This window comes from Salmo salar, chromosome 01, assembly GCF_965601325.2.
Source record: "Salmo salar chromosome 01, fSalSal1, whole genome shotgun sequence".
Classification (NCBI taxonomy): domain Eukaryota; kingdom Metazoa; phylum Chordata; class Actinopteri; order Salmoniformes; family Salmonidae; genus Salmo; species Salmo salar.
This window is the reverse complement of record NC_138291.1, coordinates 131,087,876-131,100,263: the sequence shown is the minus strand read 5'-3', so window position 1 is coordinate 131,100,263 and position 12,388 is coordinate 131,087,876. Positions and strand designations below refer to the sequence as shown.

Here is a 12,388-nt window from a genome sequence, read left to right as displayed (position 1 = left end):
GTTGACAGCTGCGCCATACAATTTGCAAAATAAATGGTAAGAGATTTTTGATGTACTGATCCCATGGCAAATGGTTTATGAACTGGTACAAAAAACACTTGATTCAACACTTAGAGTTTTTCAATTTCAATTATACAAAATCTTTCCACCAACAGAAAGCTGTAAATATGGGGCGTACAACAATCACAGCTCTGTAGATTTTTCTGCGAAGAGACAGAATCACTAGACCATTTATTCTGGTATTGCCCATATGTATTGTTTCTGGTCACAGGTTCAGGAATGGTAAAACAAAATCACAACGTTCACTTAAAATTTACCTTACCAGTGTTGTGCGATTTGGAAAGCCATAGACAGTCAATAAATAACATAATAATACTTGTAGGAAAGGTTTTCATCTTTAGCTCACAATCTGTGGATACTATACGATTAGAAAGGTTCAAAATGTATGTAAAACATCACAGCACAATTGAAAAATATATGGCACATGGAAACCAAATGAGGGTGGTCTATGGTGATAGCTGGTATGGGCTGAGAGTGGGTGAGGGGTGGGATTAAAGAGCTTATGTTTTGTTAATGTATTATTGTTATGAGATTGCTTTATATAAAAGTACCATGTATGTAAAATGTGAATGCAAAATGTATGTACAGTACCAGTCATTGAAGGGTTTTTCTTTATTTTTACTACACTGCTCAAAAAAATAAAGGGAACACTTAAACAACACAATGTAACTCCAAGTCAATCACACTTCTGTGAATTCAAACTGTCCACTTAGGAAGCAACACTGATTGACAATACATTTCACATAATGTTGTGCAAATGGAATAGACAACAGGTGGAAATTATAGGCAATTAGCAAGACACCCCCAATAAAGGAGTGGTTCGGCAGGTGGTGACCACAGACCACTTCTCAGTTCCTATGCTTCCTGGCTGATGTTTTGGTCACTTTTGAATGCTGGCGGTGCTTTCACTCTAGTGGTAGCATGAGATGGAGTCTACAACCAACACAAGTGGCTCAGGTAGTGCAGCTCATCCAGGATGGCACATCAATGCGAGCTGTGGCAAGAAGGTTTTCTGTGTCTGTCAGCGTAGTGTTCAGAGCATGGAGGCGCTACCAGGAGACAGGCCAGTACATCAGGAGACGTGGAGGAGGCCGTAGGAGGGCAACAACCCAGCAGCAGGACCGCTACCTCCGCCTTTGTGCAAGGAGGAGCAGGGGAAGCACTGCCAGAGCCCTGCAAAATGACCTCCAGCAGGCCACAAATGTGCATGTGTCTGCTCAAACGGTCAGAAACAGACTCCATGAGGGTGGTATGAGGGCCCGACGTCCACAGGTGGGGGTTGTGCTTACAGCCCAACACTGTGCAGGACGTTTGGCATTTGCCAGAGAACACCAAGATTGGCAAATTCGCCACTGGCGCCCTGTGCTCTTCACAGATGAAAGCAGGTTCACACTGAGCACGTGACAGACGTGACAGAGTCTGGAGACGCCGTGGAGAACATTCTGCTGCCTGCAACATCCTCCAGCATGACCGGTTTGGCAGTGGGTCAGTCATGGTGTGGGGTGGCATTTCTTTGGGGGGCCGCACAGCCCTCCATGTGCTCGCCAGAGGTAGCCTGACTGCCATTAGGTACCGAGATGAGATCCTCAGACCCCTTGTGAGACCATATGCTGGTGCGGTTGGCCCTGGGTTCCTCCTAATGCAAGACAATGCTAGACCTCATGTAGCTGGAGTGTGTCAGCAGTTCCTGCAAGAGGAAGGCATTGATGCTATGGACTGGTCCGCCCGTTCCCAAGACCTGAATCCAATTGAGCACATCTGGGACATCATGTCTCGCTCCATCCATCAACACCACGTTGCACCACAGACTGTCCAGGAGTTGGCGGATGCTTTAGTCCAGGTCTGGGAGGAGATCCCTCAGGAGACCATCCGCCACCTCATCAGGAGCATGCCCAGGCATTGTAGGGAGGTCATACAGGCACGTGGAGGCCACACACACTATTGAGCCTCATTTTGACTTGTTTTAAGGACATTACATCAAAGTTGGTTCAACCTGTAGTGTGGTTTTCCACTTTAATTTTGAGTGTGACTCCAAATCCAGACCTCCATGGGTTGATAAATTGGATTTCCATTGATTATTTTTGTGTGATTTTGTTGTCAGCACATTCAACTATGTAAAGAAAAAAGTATTTAATAAGATTATTTCTTTCATTCAGATCTAGGATGTGTTGTTTAAGTGTTCCCTTTATTTTTTTGAGCAGTATATTTTCTACAATGTAGAATAGTGAAGACATCAAAACTATGAAATAACACATATGGAATCATGTAGTAACCAAAGTGTTAAACAAATCAAAATATGTTTTATATCCCCGACCTCAACTCAATTAAGATGGTTTGGGATGAGTTGGACCACAGAGTGCAGCATATGTGGGAACTCCTTCAAGACTGTTGGAAAATCATTTCAGGTGAAGCGGGTTGAGAGAATGCCAAGAGTGTGCAAAGCTGTCATCAAGGCAAAGGGTTTAAAGAATCTCAAATATATTTTGATTTGTTTAACACTTGAATGACTGACTGGTACTGTACATACATTTTACATACACGGTACGTTTATATAAAGCAATCTCATTCCATATTTGTTATTTCATAGTTTTAATGTCTTCACTATTATTCTACAATGTAGAAATAGTAAAAATAAAGAAAAACCCTGGAATGAGTAGGTGTCCAAACTTTTGACTGGTACTGTGTGTGACAGTAGAGTAGTGGCTTGAGGGAACACACTTAATGTGTTGAGAAAAGTGTTATGAAATGTAATGTCCTGTAATATTTTAAATTGTATATAACTGCCTTAATGTTGCTCGACCCCAGGAAGAGTAGCTGCTGCAAATACAAATACAACGACTCAGCTGCGAAGTGGTAGGCCACACAAGCTCACAGAAAGGTACCGGTGAAGTGAGCTGCATGTAAAAATCATCTGTCCTCGGTTGCAACACTCACTCCCGAGTTCCAAACTGCCTCTGGAAGCAATGTCAGCACAAGAACTGTTAGTCGAGAGCTTCATGAAATGGGTTTCCATGGCCGAGCAACCGCACACAAGCCTAAGATCACCATGCGCGATGCCAAGCGTCAGCTGAAGTGGTGTAAAGCTCGCCACCATTGGACTGTGGAGCAATGGAAACGCGTTCTCTGGAGTGATGAATCACGCTTCACCATCTGGTAGTCCGAAGGAGAAATCTTGGTTTGGCAGATGCCAGGAAAACACTACCTGCCCCAATGCATAGTGCCAACTGTAAAGTTTGGTGGAGGAGGAATAATGGTCTGGGGCTATTTATCATGGTTTGGGCTAGGCCCCTTAGTTCCAGTGAAGGGAGATCTTAACGCTACAGCATAGAATGATTTTCTAGACTATTCTGTGCTTCCAACTTTGTGGCAAAAGTTTGGGGAAGGCCCTTTCCTGTTGAAGGATGACAATGCCTCAGTACACAAAGCGAGGTCCATACAGAAGTGGTTTGTCGAGATCGGTGTGAAAGAACTTGATTGGCCTGCACAGAGCCCTGACCTCAACTCCATCGAAAACCTTTGGGATGAATTGTAACGCCGACTGCGAGTAAGGCCTAATCGCCCAACATCACTGTCAGACCTCACTAATGTTCTTGTGGCTGAATGGAAGCACAAGGAAAGTGGAAAGCCTTCCCAGAAGAGTGGAGGCTGTTATAGCAGCAAAGGGGGACTAACTCCATATTAATGCCCACATATGTCCACATACTTTTGTCCATGTATTTCCCGGCCCCAGTCTCACAGAAGGCACTAAACGATGAGTCAGTCAAGGAAGAAGCAGGGGACTCAATGGTCCCATCTGGCAGGAAATCATGCTCCAGCCAATACAACTACCAGCATCTGGACTCCTGCTTGGTCCATCTGGACTCCTGCTTTATTTAACTAGGCAAGTCAGTTAAGAACAAATTCTTATTTACAATGACTGCCTACACCGGCCAAACCCGGACAACGCTGGGCCAATTGTGCGACTCCCTATGGGACTCCCAATCACGGCCAGTTGTGATACAGCCTAGAAACACTCATTAGTCCAAAAATAATCATTTTGACAGTTGTGAGTGAGTGTCAACTGTAATTAAGTTGCGAGGAAGACTATTATCCCAGTCACTGGGGAAAAAACATTTTGCAACAGGCCAACGTTTTGCAACGTATTCTGACTAATTCAGATTTTGTCTAGATGGCATACAGCTTTTGTCAAAATGTACTTTTCGTAACAGATTAGGAGAATTTACGCAGCAGGTTAGGATAATTAACGTAGCTGGTTAGGATAATTAAGTTAAGGTTCGAGGTAGGGTTATTTAAAATGCAAAACAAAAGCTGTTTCCCTTCTAGAACTCAAATACATTTGATTTGATTTAGACATGACCACTAATGAATACACCCCAGGTGAGGTGTAGAAGATGTGGCTTTTCAATTGACCAAGACATAGTGTAGCCTATGTTTTATGATGATGCAAACTAGATGCTCAATTTTAAATCTAGAAACTATAGCATTGAATTGCTGTCTGAAAAAAAAATGTTTTTAGAATAACAGCACTATTTGAACTTATATGTTAAAACTATCTAAACTGAACATTTAATTTGCGGGGGAGATTGTGACAGACGGTTAAATGGTGTCCCTTGAGAAGGCAAGAACAAGATGTCTGTCAGGAGAAGTGCAGTATTATTATATGGAGGAATGGAGGGAAAAAGAGAGGTAGAGGAGGTCTAAGAGAGAGAGGGAGGAAGAGGGTGAGCTTGAGTGGTGGGAAAAAGGGAGATGGTTTGTTAATAAAGAAGACTGGTAGAAAGTGTAAGCAGAGTGAGCTCAAGACAGGAGGAGAAATGGAAGTGAATGAGTGCGAACTATCTGAGGTGGTAGGTGTGAAGTTCTCGGAGCCCGAGGCTTGCACCGAGGGTTAGGATAAAGATGAGTCTGTGACAGTAGGAGTTTAGATTTTGGAAAAAGTGGACCGTTGCCTTTTGGCTGATCCATTTGTGGTTTCAGGGTGAGTGAAAACAGAGTTGGGTGCTGTGGAATTGGTGAGAGTAACCAGAAGTGGTCTTGTGATAATTGTTTGTGTTTCTGCTGGTCAGAGAGAGTCGGCGCTCCGCGTTAAACGAATGGGGGCAAGAGATGTGAATTGTTTTGCTCGCAAGAAAAGGGCGCCATTTTTACCCATCAAGAACCACTTTGGAAACAAGCATTTTAATTCATACTTTCAAGTGATATCCTTTGGGTCCACATTGTACATTTTGTTGTATATGTCTGTTACCCAAAATAAATTCAATTCAAAGGAGTGATTACTGGGGTAGTGGTAAATGTGAAAGCTGACCAACTGAAGGGGAAGATTCCCGGTGTTTGTGATGCTCGTCGTATAGTGCGATGCAGACAGGGTGGCGTGAGTGGTGAAACAGAAGAGTTCTTGTCTGTTCTTTTGAGTTTCGATGTTGAGGCTTTGCCCGACAATGTGATGTTAGGATATATAAGCTATCCTGCCCAAGCTTTTGTGCCGAATATATTATGTTTTTACATGTGTCAAGCTTATGGGCATGTGGCAGCAGTGTGTAGGAGGGAGGTTCCTAGGTGTGAGATGTGTGCAGAAGGGCATGAGACAAAGGAATGTGTAGCATTGGGGAAAATAGTGGTATATGTTAATTGTAGTGGTGCCCATGGGGCTGGGGATCAGAAATGTCCCATGCGAGAGAGGCAGGTTAAGGTTTCCAGGGTTATAGTAGTGCAGAGGTTGTCATATGCTGAGGCAGTGAAGAAAGTAGGGGAAGAAGGGTCAAGGATCCTGAGAGGAGTGGTGTGAGTAGTAGATCTGTACCAATACAGATGGATAAACCAACAAGTGATACTGTAGCTCAGTTGGTAGAGCATGGTGTTTGCAACGCCAGGGTTGTGGGTTCGATTCCCACGGGGGGCCAGCACAGAAATAAAATGTATGAAATTGTATGAAATTTATGCATTCACTACTGTAAGTCGCTCTGGATAAGAGTGTCTGCTAAAATAAAAATGAAATGATACATGTTTCAGTTAGCATTTATAGCAATGGTTATGTGCTGTACTGCAGGGATGGAATGTAAGTCGCAGAAAATTGAGGTTGTGGTGACAGATGCAGAGAGGTATTTGGGTGTGCGAGACTTAACTTCAGAAGAGTTACAGGGTGTGTTAAGTGGTGGTGTCCCATCCTTTCAGGCTGTTGGCCTATGCTGGGTTTTTTTGGAGTATGCTGGGTTTTTTTGTGAGTGTAGTGTTAGATAGTAGGGTATTTGTTTATTTGTTAGATTTTTTTAAAGCAAAATCATAAAGGAGTTAAACTCCAGTCTAGTAGATGGCGGTAATGCAACATTTATTAGATGCCAACCACCATTAAACCTCATCAAAGAAGAAGAAGAATTTATTTCGCGGAACTATACAATCAAACGACACTTCCTGCACGGACTCAATTTGCTGTGAACAGGAGTAATCATGGCGTTCAACTTTGGCGGCGCTGCCACTAACCCCGCAAGTAAGGAGATATTTCCATCGATTAGAAAGCACTTTATATTACTACCAACAGTAGAGATTGTGGTGGACGGATGGCTATGATTTCATTTACGTACTCCACAGCTAATGAAACCACAAAAGTAAGAAAGGCGGCCTTGACTACAGGTCAAGACAGTTAGCGTTAGCTAACGAAGTAGCTAACTAGCTTACTAGAATGTTCATACACTAGCTAGCTAGTCAGCTTATATTAACTACTCTCACATAAATGGAGAATCATCGATTTAAGTCAGCTTGCTATTTAAACTGCCAGTTGTAAGCTTTCTAATATAGTTAACTAGCGAAGCTAGCTAACTACACTAGCTACCTAGTCAGCAACATTCTGTTGAATCCCTTATGTTGCGGACGAGCAAGTGTAGGGACGTCAAACATTGATCCTTCCGCACAGACGCTCTAGTTTAGATCGCCTGGTTAAATTGAACTTTGGACACTTTAAAAAAAAGAGTCTCTAACTGGTTAAACTAGAGAGGAATATAGCAACGTGATAACATCTGAGTTTGCTTAATTTACTATTATCCTAAATTAGGATATTGAATTATTTTACCATATGCTTCTTTCCATGATGTTATTATTGTGTTGTTACATTACACAAATTGACGTTTTGACCACATCAAATTGGCGGGAATTACACAACATTTTTCCCTCAGATTGGTGATGTTAGTTTAAAAGTGTATAGTCAACACAATGACACAAGATCAATTGCATAAAACGTATCAATATCTTTGGTTTTGTACTAATTTTGCACCAATAATTTATATTTGTCCCCCAACTAGCCATTTAAATGACCATTTTAAATTAACATGTTGACTGACTATTAATGTTAGATGGCTAGTTGCCGAAAGATCCCTACCTGTAAAATATTTGGATTCACGCTTCTTCATATTTTGTGTGTATATATATATATATATATATATATATATATATATATATATATATATATATATATATATATATATATATATTTTTTTTTTTTTAATTTTTTTTACGTCAGAGGCATTTCATCATCTCTCGGGTTGATTGTGTCCCTCGCTATTAAATAAGCGTTAAAAACACGTTTTATATCCAGGGTGTTTCATTCCTATGATGAGTATTCACTAGAGGTCGAACCGATTATGATTTATTCCGATACCGATTATTGGATGACCAAAAACCCTGATACCGATTAATTGGCAGATTTTTATATATATATATGTATATATGTGTGTGTGTAATAATGACAATTACTACAATACTGAATGCACACTTTTATTTTAACTTAATATAATACATCAATAAAATCAATTTAGCCTCAAATAATGAAACATGTTCAATTGGGTTTAAATAATGCAAAAACAAAGTGTTGGAGAAGAAAGTAAAATTGCAATATGTGCCATGTAAAAGAGCTAACGTTTAAGTTCCTTGCTCAGAACATGAGAACATATGAAAGCTAGTGGTTCCTTTTAACATGAGTCTTCAATATTCCCAGGTAAGAAGTTTTAGGTTGTAGTTATTATAGGAATTATAGGACTATTTCTCTCTATACGATTTATATTTCATATACCTTTGACTATTGGATGTTCTTAAAGGCACTTTAGTATTGCCAGTGTAACAGTATAGCTTCCGTCCCTCTCCTCGCTCCTACCTGGGCTCAAACCAGGAACACATCGACAACAGCCACCCTCGAAGCGGCGTTACCCATGTAGAGCAAGGGAAACAACTACTCCAAGTCTCAGAGCGAGTGACGTTTGAAACGCTATTAGCGCGCACCCGCTAACTAGCTAGCCATTTCACATCGGTTACACCATCCTGATCTTGGGAGTTGACAGGCTTGAAGTCATAAACAGCGCAATGCATTGCGAAGGGCTGCTGGCAAAACGCACAAAAGTACTGTATGAATGAATGCTTACGAGCCTGCTGGTGCCTACCATCGCTCAGTCAGACTGCTCTATCAAATCATAGACTTAATTATAACATAACACACAGAAACACGAGCCTTAGGTCATTAATATGGTCGAATCCGGAAACTATCATCTCTAAAACAAAACGTTTTTCCTGTCAGTGAAATACGGAACCGTTCCTTATTTTATCTAACGGGTGGCATCCCTAAGTCTAAATATTCCTGTTACATTGCACAACCTTCAATGTTATGTCATAATTACGTAAAATTCTGGCAAATTAGTTTGCAACGAGCCAGGCGGCCCAAACAGTTGCATATACCCTGACTCTGCGTGCAATGAATGCAAAATGACACAATTTCACCTGGTTAATATTGCCTGCTAACCTGGATTTGTTTTAGCTAAATATGCAGGTTAAAAAATATATACTTCTGTGTATTGATTTTAAGAAAGGCATTGATGTTTATGGTTATGTACAGTCGTGCAACGATTGTGCTTTTTTTCGCAAATGCGCTTTTGTTAAATCATCCCCCGTTTGGCGAAGTCGGCTGTCTTTGTTAGGAAGAAATAGTCTTCACAGTTCGCAACGAGCCAGGCGGCCCAAACTGCTGCATATACCCTGACTCTGTTTGCAAGAGAAGTGACACATTTTCCCTAGTTAAAATAAATTCATGTTAGCAGGCAATATTAACCTCTCTGGGCTAGGCGGGACGAATTCGTCCCACCTACGTAACAGCCAGTTGAAGCCTGTGGCGCGATTTTCAAAACCTTAATAATCCTATTACTTCAATTTCTCAAACATATGACTATTTTACAGCTATTTAAAGACAAGACTCTCGTTAATCTAACCACACTGTCCCCTTTCAAAAAGGCTTTACAACGAAAGCAAAACATTAGATTATGTCAGCAGAGTACCCAGCCAGAAATAATCAGACACCCATTTTTCAAGCTAGCATATAATGTCACAAAAACCCAGAAGACAGCTAAATGCAGCACTAACCTTTGATGATCTTCATCAGATGACACACCTAGGACATTATGTTATACAATACATGCATGTTTTGTTCAATCAAGTTCATATTTATATCAAAAACCAGCTCACGATAAACGTTCACAAAAAGCATAACAATTATTTTAAGAATTATAGATACATTACTCCTCTATGCACTCGATATGTCCGATTTTAAAATAGCTTTTCGGATGAAGCACATTTTGCAATATTCTGAGTAGATAGCCCGGCATCACAGGGCTAGCTATTTAGAAACCCACCAAGTTTAGCCTTCACCAAAATCACATTTAGTATTAGAAACATTTGATTACCTTTCCTGTTCTTTGTCAGAATGCACTCCCAGGACTTCTACTTCAATAACAAATGTAGGTTTGGTCCAAAATAATCCATAGTTATGTTCCAACAGCGACGTTTTGTTCGTGCGTTCTAGACACTATCCCAATGGTAAATAACGGTCGTGCGCACGGCGCATTTCGTGACAAAAGATTTCTAAATATTTCATTACCGTACTTCGAAGCATGTCAACAGCTGTTTAAACCCCCCCCCCCCCCCCCCCAAAAAAAAAATCGTCCGATTAATCGGTATCAGGGTTTTTGGTCCTCCAATAATCGGCAGCGGCTTTTTTTGGGTCCTCCAAATAATCGGTGTCGGCGTTGAAAAATCATAATCAGTCAACCTCTAACAGATACCCGCCATTTTGGAGTCAACAGAAGTCACAAATAACATTTTAAATATTCACTTACCTTTGATCTTCATTGGAATGCACTCCCAGGAATCCCAGTTCCACAATAAATGTTTGTTTTGTTTCGATAACGTCCATATTTATGTCGAAATATCTCCTTTTTGTTTGCGCGTTCAGTCGAGTAATCCAAATGCACTGTGCTCGCGCAGTAAAATGTAAAATGTCTAGACTGTTGACATCTAATGGAAGCCATAGCCTTTTTGAAATCTGACACAGCAGCTGGATTAACAAGAAGTTCATCTTTAAGCCGATGAATAACACTTGAATGTTTTATGAATGTTTATTATGAGTGCACTGTGCTCGCGCAGTAAGTTCAGACAGTCAAAAAAGTTATTACAGTTCGTAGAAACATGTCAAACTATGTATATAATCAATCTTTAGGATGTTTTTATCAAATCTTCCATAATATTCCAACCGGACGATTCCTTTGTCTTCAGAAATGAAAAGAAACACACCTAACTCTCTTGGGAGTGCGCGCAATTGAGCTCATGTCATTTTCTCAGTCATCTGACTCCATATGCTCTTATTCTCTCCCCATTCACAGTAGAAGCATGAAACAACGTTCTAAAGACTGTTGACATCTAGTGGAAGCCTTAGGGTGCAATATGACCCCACAGACACTGTGTATTAGATAGGCAATCAGTTGAAAAACTATTGTGACCCTCCGTATCAAAATGCAACATTCCAAAATGTAGCAGCCTGTTCTGTAGGTTGTCTTTTAACATCTCTTGGGTAGGGGGCAGTATTTTGAATTTTGGATGAATGAGGTGCCCAATGTAAACTGCCTGTTACTCAGGCCCAGAAGCTAGGATATGCATATGCATGGTAGTATTGGATATAAAACACTCAAGTTTCCAAAACTGTTAAAATAATGTCTGTGAGTATAACAGAACTGATATGGCAGGCGAAAACCTGAGGAAAATCCATCCAGGAAGTGGCATTCTTTTGAATTGAGTGTTTTTTCCATTGAAAGCCTATCCACCGTATAAATGGATGGGACCTAGATTGCAGTTCCTATGGCTTCCACTAGATGTCAACAGTCTAGACATTTTTTTCAGGCTTTTATTCTGAAAAATGAGTAAGAATGACAACATTAAAAGCCTGAAAAAATGTCTAGACTGTTGACATCTAGTGGAAGCCATAGCCTTTTTGAAATCTGACACAGCAGCTGGATTAACAAGAAGTTCATCTTTAAGCCAATGAATAACACTTGAATGTTTTATGAATGTTTATTATGAGTATTTATGTATTTTGAATTTCGCGCTCTGCAATTTCACCGGATGCTGTTGAGGTGGGACGCTAGCATGCCCATAAGAAGTTAACTCAGGGATGCAGTTGCCCATGGCGGCATCAACTTTATCTACTTCTCATCCACTTCATCCATCCTCATAACATTCCACTGTCTGACTACATATTTTGTTGTTGGTCAAGACACTAACAGATTTTAATTTGGTTAATTTGGTTCAGATTTTAAATATCTCTATTCATTTTCAAGGCACAGCAGCTTCCCCATTCACCAAAATGCATTCTCATCACTCAGAATAATAAACGTAATCTGCTAACTAGCTAGGCTACTTGCTTGAGAATGTAGACCGGTGTAGAGGTTTCTCAAATAATCCCAGGCTGAGTAAACAGTAGCTCAACCAAATTCAGCACAGTCCGTAGGAGCAATAGAATGCTTATGCTGCAATTTCCTATGCTGAATAAATGAGGTTGCTTTATTCAACAAAGATCTACTGTTTGTAGTCTAGCTATTAAGGACTTTTATGATTGCAAATAAAGCAGATCACTCTGCCAGCACCCCACAAAAGACTTGATGATTAAACATGAACAGGACCTTGAGAAATGTGGTGGAGCATGAGAAATAATTTCCCTCGTCTAGTTGGAAAGAATGATGAGACAAGGTTCACTGGCAGTATTCTAATACCACTGTTTAGGCCCTGGGGACTGTCTTGCATCTTTGATTGGGGCTCTGTGAATACATGGTTGGTGAAAGGGAACAGAATTCTGGCAAAGGATGACTGAAATATTCGGACTCAGCAGCAGTAAGTACATTGCAATGGCCCTGGCCCCACAGACTTTCACTGATTCATGGAGGTGAAGGGGCATTTTAAACTGCACTGTCTCATCCTGCTCTTTCTCTCCTCTCCCTGATGAGTTTGTTGTGGTTCTTCCCCAAGACTT

General features: G+C 40.8%; 1 protein-coding gene across 4 annotated transcripts in view; it reads left to right on the top strand.

The window, feature by feature from the left end:
- Nucleotides 1–6,422: 6,422 nt before the first annotated feature.
- nup54 (nucleoporin 54) overlaps nucleotides 6,423–12,388 on the top strand; it is a 34,328-nt gene continuing 28,362 nt past the window's right edge. Inside the window, exon 1 of one of the 4 annotated variants that reach the window (XM_014123257.3) lies at nucleotides 6,423–6,544. In XM_014123257.3, the coding sequence (XP_013978732.1) occupies nucleotides 6,505–6,544 (40 nt within the window). In that variant the 5' untranslated portion in view covers nucleotides 6,423–6,504. 4 annotated transcript variants of the gene reach the window in all.